The sequence below is a fragment of the Cucurbita pepo genome, chromosome LG04, assembly GCF_002806865.2.
Source record: "Cucurbita pepo subsp. pepo cultivar mu-cu-16 chromosome LG04, ASM280686v2, whole genome shotgun sequence".
NCBI classification, from domain to species: Eukaryota; Viridiplantae; Streptophyta; class Magnoliopsida; order Cucurbitales; family Cucurbitaceae; genus Cucurbita; species Cucurbita pepo.
In genome coordinates, this window is record NC_036641.1 from 11,846,552 (window position 1) to 11,863,259 (window position 16,708).

A 16,708-nucleotide genomic window follows, 5' to 3' on the forward strand; every position below is an offset into this window, starting at 1 on the left:
GGATTAGTTTGTCAAATTATTACACATATTTGAATCTTCAAACATAACGCGTAAAAAGTTTGACATAATCTATGCAGTGATCATTTTTTTAATTTTTTATAAAAGTAAAAAGTGTTAATAATATTTTTAAAATTTGATTGGTATTTTATTTATTTTGTCGTACTCAATAATCCCTGGACGACACGTCGTTTAACAAGTGAAACGAAACAAGGGCCACTTCTCACTATTACCGCTCAAATTATCCGCCAACGACCGAATGATGAGATGAGGTCGAGCAAAGAATCGAAGAAGAAAACTCGCCCCTCATCACCGCTCAGGGACCGAACCAGTCCTTCAACGAGGTTCGAATCGAGGCGTCATGGGTCTCACTCATCGAGGCTCAGCCCCTCTACTTCCCTTCTGGACCGTGACCTTGTCACCAGCGAAGCCAATCTCCTCGGAGACCTAAAACTCTCTCCCGATCACTCAGTTTCAGACTACAATCCCCGGAGCTTTCCTTACAGTGTGAAGCAGCAATGTTGGGATAAGGCCGAGAAGATTAAAGGAAGGGACCCAGATCGGTGGCGCCGAGATGCTCTTGGTAACACTGTTTTCCGAAAGCTTGTTGGCTGCCCCGGTTGTCTTTGTCATGACTATGATCATATTTTGCCTTACTCTAAGGTACTTACCCCTTATCGATTCTACTCTTTACTCCAGATGTTTCGTTGGTATTCCTNTTTTTTTTTTTTTTTTTTTTTTTTTTTTTTTTTTTTTTTTTTTTTTGGTGGTGTTTCTCGTATTTTGTTGAGTATGGGACTGGATTGTTGTAAAGTGCTTTGTGTTTGCTATCGTAATGTAGGCTGTATGATGGAAACGAGCAAGAACCTTTTATAGTTGCTTATTAGAGACATGGTCATGGTAATTGTTGGGAGGGAGTCCCACACGGATCATCTAAGGGGATGATCGGGTCTATAGGTAAGGAATACATCTCTATTGGTATGAGGTCTTTTGGGAAGACCAAAATAAAGCTATGAGAGCTAATACTCAAAGTGGACAATATCATAGTACTGTGAATATATGCGATTCCTAACATGGTATTAGAGTCTTGCTCTTAGCTTAGCAATGTCAATAGAATCCTCAAATGTCGAACAAAGAAATTGTGAGTCTTGAAGGTGTAGTCAAAAGTGACTCAAGTATCGAACAAAGGGTGTACTTTATTCGAGGGCTCCAGAAAAAGGAGTCGAGCCTCGATTAAGTGGAGGTCTGTTCGAGGGCTACATAGGCCTCAATGGAGGCTCTATAGTATACTTTGTCCTAGAGGAGGATTGTTGAGGATTTTGTTGGGTGGGAGACCCACATGGGCTAATTAAGGGGATGATCATGGGTTATAAGTAAGGAATACATCTCCATTAGTATGAGATTTTTTGGGAAGACCAAAAGCAAAGCCACGAGAGCTAATACTCAAAGTGGATAATATCATCGTGGAGGATCGTGATTCGTAACGGGTCATATTACTTTCAATTCTACTTGATTGTGCTCTTGGTTTTGTTTATTTGACTTGTTGGTGGGTTCTTCTTTCTACATTATGGATTTGGCTGTCATTTTAATGTATTGCGACCTGAAAATATTTCATTTCCATTTCTATTTAGATTATCACATGTACATGATGTATTTACTCAATAGCTTAGAATTACAGTATTGAACTTTTGATGCTATTAAATGGTTGTGGAATTCTGTTATAATCTTCTCTTCTTTCGGACCCAGGAGAGTTATGCACAAAGATTACTTTCATGCTTATTTCTTCCTAAGTTTTCTTGGACTTTTCCGAGCTATAACATAGGAAAATGACCTACTAATTGGTCTAAGTTTATACGAAAGGAAGCTTAGAATTAGCAACTAAATGTGTTAAGAGAAGAATGGTACTGTCAATTATCAGTAACCATGAACTTCTTTGTGGCTTGCAAATTTTAAAGGGGGTTTGGGGTCTCCTCATCCAAGCCCAAACTGAGTATATGACTAAGATGACTATTCCATTATTCATCCCTCGAGTATCACTTCCTTTTTCCATTCTCTCCTTTTTTTTTCCCTTTTTTTCCCTTTTTTCTTTTGAAAAATTGAGTATCAGATTCTGAGAGGCTACTTGTTAAGAAGTCAATTTTAGCATGTATGTTTCTTTCTAAATTCTGTTACTGTTTTGCGTTACTCTTGAGAGATTGAGTTTGAATATTTCAAATTGCAGGGAGGAAAAAGCACACTGGAAAATTGTCAGGTTTTGCAGGTAATAGTCCTAATGACTTTCCCTTATGCCATCCAAACTTCATTTAGTACCATACTCAACCTTCGCTTAGTTTAAGCATCATATACTTGAATTATATTAGTTTAGGCATTATTCCTTCAATCTAATTGGACCAAGAGAGTATTATATTAAAGAGGACAAAAATGTTATTGTGCATATTTAAGGAATGAAGAAATAATTAAGATACGTGGTCATGTTCTCGGAGTTTCTTTGGTAGCTACTGGTTGTTATGATGCTTAATAATGTGTGAGGTGCTGATACAAAGAAGTTCTTAATGCTTAGTTGACTGTGCTTATGTTGCCTCCCTCTCTCACACACTTCCTTTGAAGTACCGTAGGATAAAAATTGTTCTCTCAGTTGGCTGATCATCCTTGATTGTTCTTTAACCTGGTATCTGGCTTTAGATTAAAGAGTTTACTATATAGTAACTTACTTGCTAGATTATAATTTAAATTCTCTATTCAGATATTCTATCTATCATGTGTTAGAGAACATCACTTTTTTTTTTTTCTTTCACTTGGATGTTGATTATTCCAAGGACTTGGTTTACATTCTTGTAAAGTGGGGGGTTATTGATCTGGATCGGAAGCACGAACACATAGCATTCTGGCTAATACACTTACTGTGCATTTAGATTAACTTTCTAAGTAATTTTAGAAGGCAAAAAAGTGTAATATATATTTAAAAATTAATGTAAAGTGTTTGAATTTGATTATCGAAAAGTGATTATAAGTAATTGATCGGGAATTACTTTATTGTTTTTTGACATTTGTAGAATCACTTCTAGATATAGTGCAAGAAAACAAACTTGATTATAATCACTTTTAAGAAAATGTAACCAAACACCCAAAGATTTTAATTAAATTTCTTATGAGTGTTCTAAGAAAGATTTCTTTTAAATACATTTATACCACACTCAATCATTAAAATGTTTAAATACCTTCTGGAATATCATTGCTAATGCTAGTAGTCAAGAAGCACATATACTTTAGTTTGGCTAGCATGTGTGTTCGACACATATTAGACACTTGGACACTTATTAAACACTTGTTAGCACAATAGATATATATTAGACTTTAGTTGTACAAATTTAGCATAGGTCCAACATTTTTTTAAGATACATATCGAACACTTTTAAGTACCCTAAATAGACACACGACAGTATAGTACAAAAATAATAAATTTTGAGAGTAAAATACATCAAACTTTTTTAAGCATATAAATGCATAATTTATTGCCTTGGGATTTCCTTATGGTATAAAAATGATATATATTTTAATAAACGTGTCCTAGAGGACGTGTCCTTGTTCTAGTTTTTAAAAAATGACGTGTCACCGTATCTGTCATATATGTATCTGTATCCGTGCTTATTAGGCTAGGAGTGAGTGGTTTTTAGAAGGAAAAAAAAAAAAACATTACTTCCAAGAAAGAATTCTTATTTTCGTTTGATGACTGTATCATCTACAATTTAGGCAACTGTTAATCGATCGAAGGGAAACCGTACTGAACTTTCAAGAGCAGAACTAATTCAGAAAAGCTCTTACTGCCGAGTTTCAGGTGCACTAGTTTTATTTAACTGCAATGGATTATGATTTTACACCTTGGTAATGATATCATATGGCCAATTGGTTTAAATCACTTACAGGTCGAGACATGGACCTTCTTGAACTGTCTGCCTATGGCAATGTACATCGTGGACAAGACTCAGGAGGGTGCAGAATTCAGTGACTCATCGAGTTATTATATTATTATCTTTAGTAGAATTGATTCCAGTCTGATACTTGGAAACTTAATAACAAAAGATTGAAATGAAAAAAGTAGGGAATTTTTGTTATGTTCTTATTTCATTCCTTTATGCGTATCGGGTATGAACGAATTGCGTATGCAAACGAGCTCGTTGATTTCATAGTAACATGTTTGATGTGTGTAGATCCTATGATTGAAGGGTTAAGAAGGGCATCATATGGGAAAAGAAAGAAGTGAAAGAAAAGGCAGAGTATGTGCAAGCTGTGAATTCATTTGTAAAGTTAAAATTCTTAGCAATCCCACTGTGAGGCAGGAAATACATTGGGTGTTCCTTTCCTCTCATTCTTTGCGTAATGGGGAAGTGATGCTTCACACCCCATACCCACCCTTCTTCTTGTGGTTCAATCAAAATGATAGGAACAGTAAGAAACCAGCTCATTAAGTAACTTTGACCTTTTGGAATCATTTTTTCATTTTTTTTTTATCTTATTTTTATCGATATTTCTAATTGGATAAATTCTATTTTGGTTCTCCGACTCCATTTAGATTTTATTTTGGTCCCTAAACTTTTAATGGGTCGAAAGCTTATAGTGTTTTTGTTAATATTTCAAATCAAAAGTTGGGAAGAATATGGCATAGAAAGCATAAACAAAAGAGGTATTATAGTGGGAAGTTGACTCTATGCAACTTCTTCTGAACAAAGTCAACTTCGGCAGAAAAACCAATAATCTGAGATAAAAGTAATCAGATTACATAAACAAAGGGTTTTCTTTTTTCAGATATTTCAAAGCAAGCACTTGATGTTAGTGGAAATAGTACTAATCCGAGTAAAAATATAATGCAAATCACAGTGTAAAGTTGATAACCCATTCTCTTTGGGTGCCAACTTCAGTGATCCAGACACAGAATTCAAATTGTTTAACTGAACATCAGCAGAACAGAAGGCATTTCAACTCTCTGTTTATTTGGTTGCCTGAGAGTTTCAGTGTAATAAATTCTGTAGCTTTCCACACAACTAAACCAAAGGATGAGCGTATGGATGTGATGCGATGGACGGTGGTTTTCACAAGGGGTAGAAAAGAGCAAAAGGAAATAGAGAAATGCCAAGAGTGATTTGTGGCCTTGGCTTCTAGCTCCTATAGCACCAGATTTTCTGTATAATATGGGGTCTAGATTTCATCCTACCAACAAAATATCTATGTATTTCTTTGCTAATGGATTAGTGACGAACGACCTTGATACTTTTGTTTTGGTGAAAATCCAAGTTTTGATCTACATTCAACCAGTCAAATATCTTTTTTTTTCTCTCTTTAAATTTGGAAACTTGATGTATCAGCCCAAATCTACGGCCGGTAAATGTTGTTTTCTTTGGCTTGTTACGTATCATTGTCAGCTACACGGTTTTAAAAGACGTCTACTAGGGAGAGGTTATCACACCCTTATAAGAAATGCTTCGTTCTAATCTCTAATCGATGTAAGATCTCACAATTCACCTCCCTAGAGGGCCAACGTTCTCGCCGGTACACCACCCGGTGTCCGGCTCTGATACCATTAGTAACAACCCAAACTCACCACCAGCAGATATTGTCTGTTTTGGCCCGTTGCGTATCGCTATCAATCTCACAGTTATAAGGAATGCTTCGTTATACTCTCTGGCCAACGTGGAATCTCACACTTCATGTTTCTGTGTCTATCTTTATTAATGTATTTTTATTAACTTATTCCACAAAAGAGAGAGGCAAGGGAAAGTATATGGAAAAAGAGAACCCCAGAGGGTTATAGACTACTTTTTCCCCGGTACAGTTCTAGGGGCAGAAACCTTTCATCCAACTTTGTTTCTTTTACCATAAGAAAGGGAAAAGAGTGGAAAAGAAAAGTGTTTCCATGACAGTCTTTTAAAGCAAGTAGCCTTGGAGTTTTGTTGGGATTGAGGAGGAAAGGGACATAACTTTTGCTTTGTTATCTTTAGTTGATGTGAACTAATGAGTGTTGAAAGATCTAGGCATCCCTCTAGGATTTGTGACTTGTATTCCTCAGCCTTTTTGGTGCTCACCAAACTGCCCCTCTACTTTTTCAAAGCTTAGCTGTATGGAATATCACATGTTGCTCTGGCTGTTGGCATCATTCTAGAGATATTGAAATGCATTTTCACCTTTTTGACAATGACAGTTATCAGCCCTTTGGCTGTGCACTTCCCTTTCTGTGTTCTTCAAAATATTTCCAGGTGAATTATCAAAACAAGGATTTGAAGTTTGGGTTCGGATGGAATGGACTGCCAATAGTATCAAAACTGAAGCAATCTTTTGGCTGCATTTTTATACATCTGAGAATCCTTAGCTGCCACTCTATACATCGGTTATTCACATAGATATGTACAAAAGGATGGCTTGATAATGGCAGCTACTCTTTCTATAGAGATAACAATTCCGGGATTCTTGGAAAACTGGATTGCTTCTTGGGTAGAAGAAGCTTGAGATTGATGCTTGTATCCACTTCATGCTTAAGCTTCTTAACTTAAAGACTTCTTTTACAGTGAACCTGGAAAATAAAAAATACCATTCACGACCGCTCGTGGAAAGTAAGAGATCTTGACAAGGCTGCAGGGTTGGCTTGCAAAACTGGAGACAACACTTCAGAAACGTTACTCTTTTGGTCGCCCTTTGATTGGAAAACATTAGACAGATCAACAGCTTTGATTGAATCATTCTTAATACCAAGTGTCTCCCATATTGAACTCTTAGCAGCTTCGTTTGGATCATCAATCCTTAAAGTTTTGGGAACCAAAACAGATCCATTTTTCTGTTTTGGAGGATTTTCCATCTCGGAATTATCAGCCTGGAGTTCGTCGCCGTCTCTCGAATGCTTCCCTAGCGTCGGAGAATTTGGACCAGGGATTGGAGGACAGGGTTGTGGAGTGAACCAAGGAATATTCCAAGAACCTGGAGCACTGCAACTCCAATATGTTGCAGGGTAGAATGATAAAGGAACTCCAGGAGGGCAGAAGGCTGGTGGAGGTATTGGTGCAGTCCATGAACAAGGCCAAGGAACACCAGGAAGACATGGGATTTGAGAAGGAAAACCATTGATGTTCTGCATCTGTGGTTCTTGAGGGAACCCCCTGGCTCCATTCTCCATTGAGCTTGACATTGTTACTGAAGATGCACTAGAACAATCATCACCAGTTTCCCCACCCTCACAAGGTCCTTTGGCTCCCTCAAATTCATTCCTTGTTCCATTCAAGACCTTTCTTTCTGCAGGATGTGATACATTGACCATAGATTCACATACAGGTGCGCTTACACTGAAATTGAGGACTCGTCCATTGCCTTTTGATGCTAGGTGGTTGACCTCAATGGGAACATCAATTTGTGCAGCTCGAAGAGCCTCTGAGATTGTAATGTGTTGGTAGTGTGAGGCTGAGTTCTTGTTCTTTCGGCGGCCAGCTCCAACAGGGACATTCCTGATGGTACCGCCTTCAGTCCAATATCTTTGACAGGCTTTGCAAAAATGGCGTGGTTGATTGACATTATAATTATTATAATAACAAAACTTGGTTTCCATGCTATTGCAGCGGGGACATGGAAGTATCTTATCTGGTTTCTTCAGTTTCTCTTTCGAGTTGGGGGCATCATTCTGCTCTTTCTCAGTTTTGCTTGCTGCGAGCTTATCATTTTCATCAGCTGATAAAACTTCAGGATTCATGTGCACCTCATTTGCTGTTTTTACACATGCATAATCCTCTGAATCATGAAGAGTTTCCTCTTTTGCAGCTGAACTCTCGGCGGCTTTTCCTACAATTGCATGCTGAAAATTGGAACAGTTCTTAATACGCTTTATCAGTTATAGATACCAAATAAATTTGAATCTACATATCAGAAATCAATAGCAGATTAAGGAAACTGGTTGGCAGTATAATAACCTAGAAGAACGAAGAGTAATGATATTTAATTCCCACTTGTTTCCGAAGTTGCCTACAACTGCATCCTGAAAATTGGAACTAGTTGCACGGAATAGGATATTCAAAAGAAAATGATAATCAAGATGAATGGAATTCGAAGTTCAATGGTCGAATAATAAGAACTCTAGCTTGATTATCGCAGAACTCGTAGTTGATTGAGACCTTGGTAGGACAATTTTCTTGTACGAATAACAAATCATCGATATATGTAGATTGATTCAGTGTTTTTTCATTTGAATCTCAAAAGATTGCGGAAACTTTCCCTAGCTCGAAGCATCAAAAACCGAAAACAACAAAATCTGAAGAACATCTAAACGGTCAACACACCAACCGCCATGTTCCTCGCAGAGTACCGTAGTTCCGGAAGAACCAACTCAGTTGGAGTGATACCAAATTCCATAAAAACAAACAGGTCGAATTGAGGAATCAGTAAAACAGAGTACACAAAACCAGGATGGACTGAACTGTACCTTTTCTACTGCTCCGTCTCGATTTTCTTTCTCGGAGCTTGAATCCGAATCATCGCTTTCCATCAACGGAGCTTCAGAGTCGGCCGGAAGCGGAATCTCCTTGCCGAAAATTCTAATGGCAGAGTCCTTAATCTCCATCATTTTTGAAGACCAAAAGAAGATGAAAGTGAAAAGAAAAAAATATAAATAAATAAAGAGGAATTGGATATTGGGAGTCTCTGCTGGCATTGGGCAACTTGGTCCGCGTTTTTGATCCGTTTAAGCAATAGGTGGATGCCACGTCATCCCCTTAATTTCATTACCAGCCACATGTTCCTTCGCTTTCTTATATTCTCCAACTTGTTAAACTAATATGTCTAATCATCCTCCACGTCTGCAAAATTCGACACGTGCGAGAATTCTTATCTCCCTGTCCCCACCAAGAATACTTTTAAATCTAAAAGCTTACGCTATTGGTCCACGTAAGAGTAATTAAATAGCAAAACCAAATTAAGACCTTTTTTTTTTGTCTTAATTTAATCTAATAATTTAATATAGCATAAGACTAATTAATATGTGTACTTAATTAGATTATATTAATAATAAGGACGGCCGCGTGGGATAACTTAATTGGCGGAGCTGCATGTACGACATCTTTCCTCAGGTGGAAGAAGTAGACACGAAACCGTGGTGACGTGGCAGTACCAGTCACTCAATTGTAATTAGAATTAAAAAATAAAAAAATAAAAGGGAAAAGACGAAAAAGGGTATCCTGAAAATCCAGTACAATTATCCTTTTCTAATATCGACCGTCCATTCTCAACATCCAACGGCCAACGCTCACTCATATCTCCAACCATATCCATTAAATATATAAAAATCATCCAACTAACTCCCACAGCCATTACTTCACTTCGAGCTCCACTCCCCTGCTCGACGAAATGGCCTCCGTCGCCCTCAAATCCTTCATTGGCCTCCGCCAATCTACGCCGGAGAAGCCTCATTTCGTCACCCAAACTAAGGCCAACCCGAACCCCAAATTTCTGCGCCGGTTTTATGTTGCTGCTGCCAAAACTAGCCCTAAAATCAACGGACGCAACCTCAGAGTCGCGGTGGTGGGTGGTGGCCCTGCCGGAGGATCGGCCGCCGAAACTCTCGCCAAGGGAGGCGTGGAGACTTTTCTGTTTGAGAGGAAGCTTGACAACTGCAAGCCATGCGGTGGTGCGATTCCCCTGTGTATGGTTGGCGAGTTCGATCTCCCGTTGGACCTGATTGATCGCCGTGTCACGAAGATGAAGATGATTTCTCCGTCGAACGTTGCAGTCGACATCGGCCAAACCCTAAAACCTCATGAGTACATTGGGATGGTTCGGCGTGAGGTTCTGGATGCGTATCTTCGCGATCGAGCTGCTGAGAATGGGGCTAATGTGATTAATGGCTTGGTCATGAAATTGGAGCTCCCGAAGGAACGAAATGCGCCGTATGTCCTTCATTACACTTCGTACGACGGGAAGAAAGGTGGCGTCGGAGAGAAGAAGACATTGGAGGTAGACGCCGTGATCGGTGCCGACGGAGCCAATTCTCGCGTCGCCAAGGCCATTGACGCCGGAGATTACGACTACGCCATCGCATTCCAGGTAAATCGATTCTTGGGATTAGGGCTTAATGTAGTAGAAATTATGGAGAAGCTAGGAGCAAAATAGATTGAACTGTGCTGAATTAGAGAATTGGGGGTTTGTAATTTCATTTCAGGAGAGAATCAAGATCCCCGACGACAAAATGGTGTACTACGAGAATCTTGCTGAGATGTACGTAGGTGACGACGTATCGCCGGATTTCTACGGTTGGGTTTTCCCGAAATGCGACCACGTGGCGGTCGGCACCGGCACAGTGACTCACAAAGCCGACATCAAGAAGTTTCAAATAGCCACACGAAACAGAGCGAAGGACAAGATCTTAGGCGGCAAGATCATCCGAGTTGAAGCACATCCAATCCCAGAACACCCTCGTCCACGGCGGCTGGCTGGGAGAGTGGCACTGGTGGGAGATGCAGCTGGGTATGTGACGAAATGCTCAGGCGAGGGCATATACTTCGCAGCAAAGAGCGGGCGAATGTGCGCGGAGGCCATCGTGGAGGGGTCGGAGAATGGGAAGAGAATGGTGGAGGAATCGGACCTGAGGAAGTACTTGGAGAAGTGGGATAAAACTTACTGGCCGACGTACAAGGTTCTGGACGTGCTGCAGAAGGTGTTTTACAGGTCGAATCCGGCGAGGGAAGCTTTTGTGGAGATGTGCGCGGATGAGTATGTGCAGAAGATGACATTCGACAGCTACTTGTACAAGAAAGTGGTGCCTGGGAATCCATTGGAGGACTTGAAATTGGCTGTCAATACAATTGGAAGCTTGGTGAGAGCCAATGCTCTGAGGAGGGAGATGGACAAAGTTAGCTTATAAGATCATGAATTCAAGCATACCTTTTTTCTTTTTTTTTTGTAGATGGGATGATGCTTAATGTTGTTTAATGTAGATCTGCCTTTGATTCTTGTTTAATTATATAAGATTATGCAAATCCCAATTTTCTTTAATCTTTAATCAACTATGATGCCAACCACATGGGTCATAATCGACAAGTGGCTATGGATTTAAGTTAATTGGACACTAGACGTAAGTAAAATGTCCAGTCCAAGCTACCATTAGTATATATTGTACTCTTTGAACTTTCTCTTTTCGAGATTCCTCTCGAAGTTTTTAAAACGCGTTGCTAAGGAGAGATTTCCACACTCTAATAAAGAATGTTTCGTTTCTCCCCAACCGATAACCACAGTGTCAGCTCTACACCACCCCTATGCCTCAAGACTTGTGTAGACGATCTGTGTCATGGTAAATTGTTGTACTAGTAGTTTGGACTATTTCGTTTTAGAATCAAATTTTCAAGGTGTAAATTGGTAATTAACACTAAAAAGTGGTTTAGTCTAAGCTATCTATATAATTAGCAGTAAATGATATTAGTTTATTGAGGGAGAGGAGGGGTTTATGAAGAAGTGAATGGACAATCGGGACCGTCGAAAGGATGAGAGAAGTAACGGTTGATATTGGTGGGGATAGAAACGCTTGAAAAAGGCACTTCATTCGCATTGCGGCGGTGTATTCGGTATACACGAAGACAAAGGGAAGCAATATATACCTTCGCTGTTCAAAAGGAATTGCTATGTCCTAAGGCTCTCTGGCGGAGGATTCTACGTCCCAACCCTTTTGAGCCTCATAAAATCTTCACTCGCACCCATTTTCCTCTTCCATTTTGAGCCTTTTCTTTTTCTGGATTTCAAGGTTCGATTTCTCTATTTANTCTCCAACTTGTTAAACTAATATGTCTAATCATCCTCCACGTCTGCAAAATTCGACACGTGCGAGAATTCTTATCTCCCTGTCCCCACCAAGAATACTTTTAAATCTAAAAGCTTACGCTATTGGTCCACGTAAGAGTAATTAAATAGCAAAACCAAATTAAGACCTTTTTTTTTTGTCTTAATTTAATCTAATAATTTAATATAGCATAAGACTAATTAATATGTGTACTTAATTAGATTATATTAATAATAAGGACGGCCGCGTGGGATAACTTAATTGGCGGAGCTGCATGTACGACATCTTTCCTCAGGTGGAAGAAGTAGACACGAAACCGTGGTGACGTGGCAGTACCAGTCACTCAATTGTAATTAGAATTAAAAAATAAAAAAATAAAAGGGAAAAGACGAAAAAGGGTATCCTGAAAATCCAGTACAATTATCCTTTTCTAATATCGACCGTCCATTCTCAACATCCAACGGCCAACGCTCACTCATATCTCCAACCATATCCATTAAATATATAAAAATCATCCAACTAACTCCCACAGCCATTACTTCACTTCGAGCTCCACTCCCCTGCTCGACGAAATGGCCTCCGTCGCCCTCAAATCCTTCATTGGCCTCCGCCAATCTACGCCGGAGAAGCCTCATTTCGTCACCCAAACTAAGGCCAACCCGAACCCCAAATTTCTGCGCCGGTTTTATGTTGCTGCTGCCAAAACTAGCCCTAAAATCAACGGACGCAACCTCAGAGTCGCGGTGGTGGGTGGTGGCCCTGCCGGAGGATCGGCCGCCGAAACTCTCGCCAAGGGAGGCGTGGAGACTTTTCTGTTTGAGAGGAAGCTTGACAACTGCAAGCCATGCGGTGGTGCGATTCCCCTGTGTATGGTTGGCGAGTTCGATCTCCCGTTGGACCTGATTGATCGCCGTGTCACGAAGATGAAGATGATTTCTCCGTCGAACGTTGCAGTCGACATCGGCCAAACCCTAAAACCTCATGAGTACATTGGGATGGTTCGGCGTGAGGTTCTGGATGCGTATCTTCGCGATCGAGCTGCTGAGAATGGGGCTAATGTGATTAATGGCTTGGTCATGAAATTGGAGCTCCCGAAGGAACGAAATGCGCCGTATGTCCTTCATTACACTTCGTACGACGGGAAGAAAGGTGGCGTCGGAGAGAAGAAGACATTGGAGGTAGACGCCGTGATCGGTGCCGACGGAGCCAATTCTCGCGTCGCCAAGGCCATTGACGCCGGAGATTACGACTACGCCATCGCATTCCAGGTAAATCGATTCTTGGGATTAGGGCTTAATGTAGTAGAAATTATGGAGAAGCTAGGAGCAAAATAGATTGAACTGTGCTGAATTAGAGAATTGGGGGTTTGTAATTTCATTTCAGGAGAGAATCAAGATCCCCGACGACAAAATGGTGTACTACGAGAATCTTGCTGAGATGTACGTAGGTGACGACGTATCGCCGGATTTCTACGGTTGGGTTTTCCCGAAATGCGACCACGTGGCGGTCGGCACCGGCACAGTGACTCACAAAGCCGACATCAAGAAGTTTCAAATAGCCACACGAAACAGAGCGAAGGACAAGATCTTAGGCGGCAAGATCATCCGAGTTGAAGCACATCCAATCCCAGAACACCCTCGTCCACGGCGGCTGGCTGGGAGAGTGGCACTGGTGGGAGATGCAGCTGGGTATGTGACGAAATGCTCAGGCGAGGGCATATACTTCGCAGCAAAGAGCGGGCGAATGTGCGCGGAGGCCATCGTGGAGGGGTCGGAGAATGGGAAGAGAATGGTGGAGGAATCGGACCTGAGGAAGTACTTGGAGAAGTGGGATAAAACTTACTGGCCGACGTACAAGGTTCTGGACGNTGAGCCTCATAAAATCTTCACTCGCACCCATTTTCCTCTTCCATTTTGAGCCTTTTCTTTTTCTGGATTTCAAGGTTCGATTTCTCTATTTAGTTTTTTTCCTCTCGATTTCTTAGGAATATGGAACAGTCGGTGCTTTGTTGAATGTTGGTTCGTTATTTAGCTTGTTTCGGTTGTTTCTTTCACCATCTTTTTGTTCAAGTTGTGGGTTCCGTAGATCGGTTGTTTCTGTTCATTTCAGATGTTCTGGATCTGACTGTTCTCAATTCTTGCGTTATATATTTGTTTCTGTAAGCTCATTTCTCTATCTTAGTTAATTTTGAAGCTGGGATTTCGATAAGGAATTGAAGCTAATGATTTGGGATTTAATCCCGGAAAATTTTCACATGAATTGGGTGGAGTTGTTTTTCTTTTACAAGGGGGCATCTGAAAAGATGTGCCTTTGACGAACTCCCTTCTTTCTTGTGATATTCGTGTTGCTTTCTCTTTTGAGAACAAAAAACTGATGGGCCACAACTTTGCATGGACAATCAAGGCGCTTTTCTTAATTTGTCGTGTTTGATAGCTAAAAGAAACTGATGGATTGCATTCGAGTGGTATATGGCTCCTAGAGTTCTTGCATAGTTTGCTGATATAACTTCATAAATCTGACCTTTAATTTGTACTTTGTTCATAAACTTTTGAAGTTACAAACTTCCATTATGTTTTCTAATACCTATTTTTTGAATCATCTGGAAATCTGGCTGTGGTTGGAAACTATCGTGAGATCCCACATCGGTTGGAGAGGGGAACGAAACACTCTTTGTAAGGGTGTGGAAACCTCCCCCTGACGGATACATTCTAAAACCTTGAGGTGAAGCCCGGAAGGGAAAGCCCAAAGAGGACAATATCTGCTAGCGGTGGGCTTGAGCTGTTACAAATGGTATTAGAGCCAAACACCGAGCAGTGTGCCCCCAAGGGGAGTGGATTGTGAGATCTCACATCAGTTAGATACGGGAACGAAACACTCCTTTTTTGTATTAAAACCTTGAGGGGAAGCCTAGTAGGGAAAGCCTAAAGAGGACAATACCTACTAGTGGTGGGCGTGGGCGGTTACATCTATCTACTCCTAGTTTTTGTATTACATCTCTTGCTGGTCTTTCTTTCTCACTTAAATGTTTCATTATTGCCTTCTTTCCTTTTATGGTCAACTATAACATGTATCAGGTTACTGTTGTCGGTGATATTTGTACTATTTTTCTGAAGGAATCATCTGATTTTCTTGTTGTTCTTTATGGCACAAACTTGTTAGTTTTCATATCCACCATTGGGAAGTTGGAGTGGTTGTCGTTGTTTTTTATAGTGTTGAGGTATATATTCATTAGAGACCTCTTAGGGAGTTTAGAAATTATTGTTTTGTATTCTTGAAGAACACCAGATCATGAAAATGACTGACGCTTCCTGCCTCCCCCCTTTCTTTAACAGAGTCAGATATGGCAGCAACTTCCGCAACTATTTTGTCTATTGGAACAAATGCATCACTTAATACTAAACTCAACTCATTTTCCCAATCAAAGTCTGCTAGCTTAAGAATCAATTCACAAGAGACTTTTAAGAGCTTCTGTGGCCTCAAGGCTGCTTCATCTCTTGGTTGTGAATCGGAGTCGTCTTTCCTAGGGAAACAGAGCACTGCCGCTTTATGGCGTCGTCACGCTACCTCATCTCAAAATGTGAACCAGAATGTATACAAAAAACTTCAACCTCAAGCGTCTTACAAGGTTGCTGTTCTTGGCGCTGCTGGAGGGATAGGTCAACCTCTGTCGCTTCTCATCAAGATGTCTCCATTAGTTTCCACCTTGAACCTCTATGATATTGCTAATGTCAAGGGTGTTGCTGCTGATATTAGCCACTGCAACACTCCCTCGAAAGTTCAGGATTTCACAGGACCTTCTGAATTAGGCAATGCCTTGAAAGGTGTAGATGTTGTTGTCATACCTGCTGGGGTTCCAAGAAAGCCCGGTATGACTCGTGATGACCTATTCAATATTAATGCTGGCATAGTTAAGAGTTTGGTCGAGGCTGTTGCTGATAACTGTCCTGATGCCTTCATTCATATCATCAGCAACCCTGTGAACTCCACTGTGCCAATAGCAGCTGAAGTTCTGAAGAAGAAGGGCGTGTATGATCCAAAGAAGCTTTTCGGAGTTACTACATTGGATGTTGTCCGGGCAAACACTTTTGTTGCTGAAAGGAAGAACCTTAAGCTGATTGACGTCGACGTCCCAGTCATTGGTGGACATGCGGGTATAACAATCCTTCCCTTGCTGTCAAAGACGAGACCTTCAGCGAGCTTTACAGACGAAGAAATTCAGGAACTAACTGTTAGAATTCAAAATGCGGGAACTGAAGTCGTGGAAGCAAAGGCAGGAGCTGGATCGGCTACCCTTTCAATGGCATACGCTGCAGCAAGATTTGTCGAATCATCTCTTCGTGCTTTGGATGGAGACAGCGATGTATATGAGTGCTCTTTCGTGCAGTCTGATCTAACCGATCTTCCCTTCTTTGCATCGAGGGTTAAGCTTGGGAGGCAAGGAATTGAAGCCTTTGTAAAATCTGAGCTCCAGGGACTGTCCGAGTATGAGCAGAAAGCTCTTGAAGCTCTAAAGCCAGAACTGAAGGCAAGCATTGAGAAGGGCATTAGTTTTGCTCATAAGGAAGCTGTGGCGGCCTAATACCCTGTTTTTTCATAACGTGGTTGGAGAGTTGCAATGAATCCTAAGCATCAGTTTGCGGCTTTTCTTTTTGTTTAGTAGTTTGTATGTTTTCATGTTTACCCCATCTGGTGGAGAACTTCTGTTGCAGACATTTACTGCTGCCGTAGATTATCAGAAGAATGTAATAATTTGCTAGTAATTGAAAATTTTGTAATAACATACGGTTGTTTCGACTGTGCACTTCAAATGATATATTTCAGCTTCATGCATAACCTGCAATCTGAGTGCACCTCCGAGTTGATAGACTTGGCCGTGCTGTGGTCAAGCATTCCATCAGGACCCAAAGAGATATAAGA

The 16,708-nt window shown here is 40.7% G+C and overlaps 5 protein-coding genes across 7 annotated transcripts; 4 read left to right on the top strand and 1 right to left on the bottom strand.

The window, feature by feature from the left end:
- The first annotated feature begins 223 nt into the window (after positions 1-223).
- On the top strand, positions 224-4,122 carry LOC111792136. Its single transcript, XM_023673468.1, has 4 exons — positions 224-660; positions 2,219-2,257; positions 3,748-3,832; positions 3,921-4,122. Exons 1-4 carry the CDS (start codon positions 265-267, stop codon positions 4,001-4,003), a joined length of 603 nt encoding a protein of 200 aa, XP_023529236.1. The 5' UTR covers positions 224-264; the 3' UTR covers positions 4,004-4,122.
- Positions 4,123-5,831: 1,709 nt separating this feature from the next.
- Positions 5,832-8,634, bottom strand: LOC111794044 (cyclic dof factor 3-like). The gene is made up of 2 exons (XM_023676156.1): positions 8,450-8,634; positions 5,832-7,825 (listed from the first exon to the last, which is right to left on the bottom strand). The coding sequence occupies exons 1-2, from the start codon at positions 8,588-8,590 to the stop codon at positions 6,581-6,583; spliced, it is 1,386 nt and encodes a 461-aa protein (XP_023531924.1). The 5' UTR covers positions 8,591-8,634; the 3' UTR covers positions 5,832-6,580.
- Positions 8,635-9,314: 680 nt separating this feature from the next.
- LOC111793523 (geranylgeranyl diphosphate reductase, chloroplastic-like) lies at positions 9,315-11,013 on the top strand. The gene is made up of 2 exons (XM_023675448.1): positions 9,315-10,065; positions 10,181-11,013. The coding sequence occupies exons 1-2, from the start codon at positions 9,370-9,372 to the stop codon at positions 10,880-10,882; spliced, it is 1,398 nt and encodes a 465-aa protein (XP_023531216.1). The 5' UTR covers positions 9,315-9,369; the 3' UTR covers positions 10,883-11,013.
- A 514-nt stretch (positions 11,014-11,527) lies between these two features.
- Positions 11,528-16,624, top strand: LOC111792270 (malate dehydrogenase, chloroplastic). Of its 3 annotated transcripts, none has more exons than XM_023673634.1 (2): positions 11,528-11,755; positions 15,124-16,624. In XM_023673634.1, the coding sequence occupies exon 2, from the start codon at positions 15,132-15,134 to the stop codon at positions 16,368-16,370; it is 1,239 nt and encodes a 412-aa protein (XP_023529402.1). In that variant the 5' UTR covers positions 11,528-11,755; positions 15,124-15,131; the 3' UTR covers positions 16,371-16,624. The 3 variants fall into 3 exon arrangements, with proteins under 3 accessions (XP_023529402.1, XP_023529401.1, XP_023529403.1); XM_023673633.1 differs by lacking the exon at positions 11,528-11,755 and adding an exon at positions 13,654-13,733; XM_023673635.1 differs by lacking the exon at positions 11,528-11,755 and adding an exon at positions 13,787-13,949.
- Positions 12,309-13,708, top strand: LOC111793372 (geranylgeranyl diphosphate reductase, chloroplastic-like). Its single transcript, XM_023675215.1, has 2 exons — positions 12,309-13,059; positions 13,175-13,708. Exons 1-2 carry the CDS (start codon positions 12,364-12,366, stop codon positions 13,706-13,708), a joined length of 1,230 nt encoding a protein of 409 aa, XP_023530983.1. The 5' UTR covers positions 12,309-12,363.
- Positions 16,625-16,708: the final 84 nt, after the last annotated feature.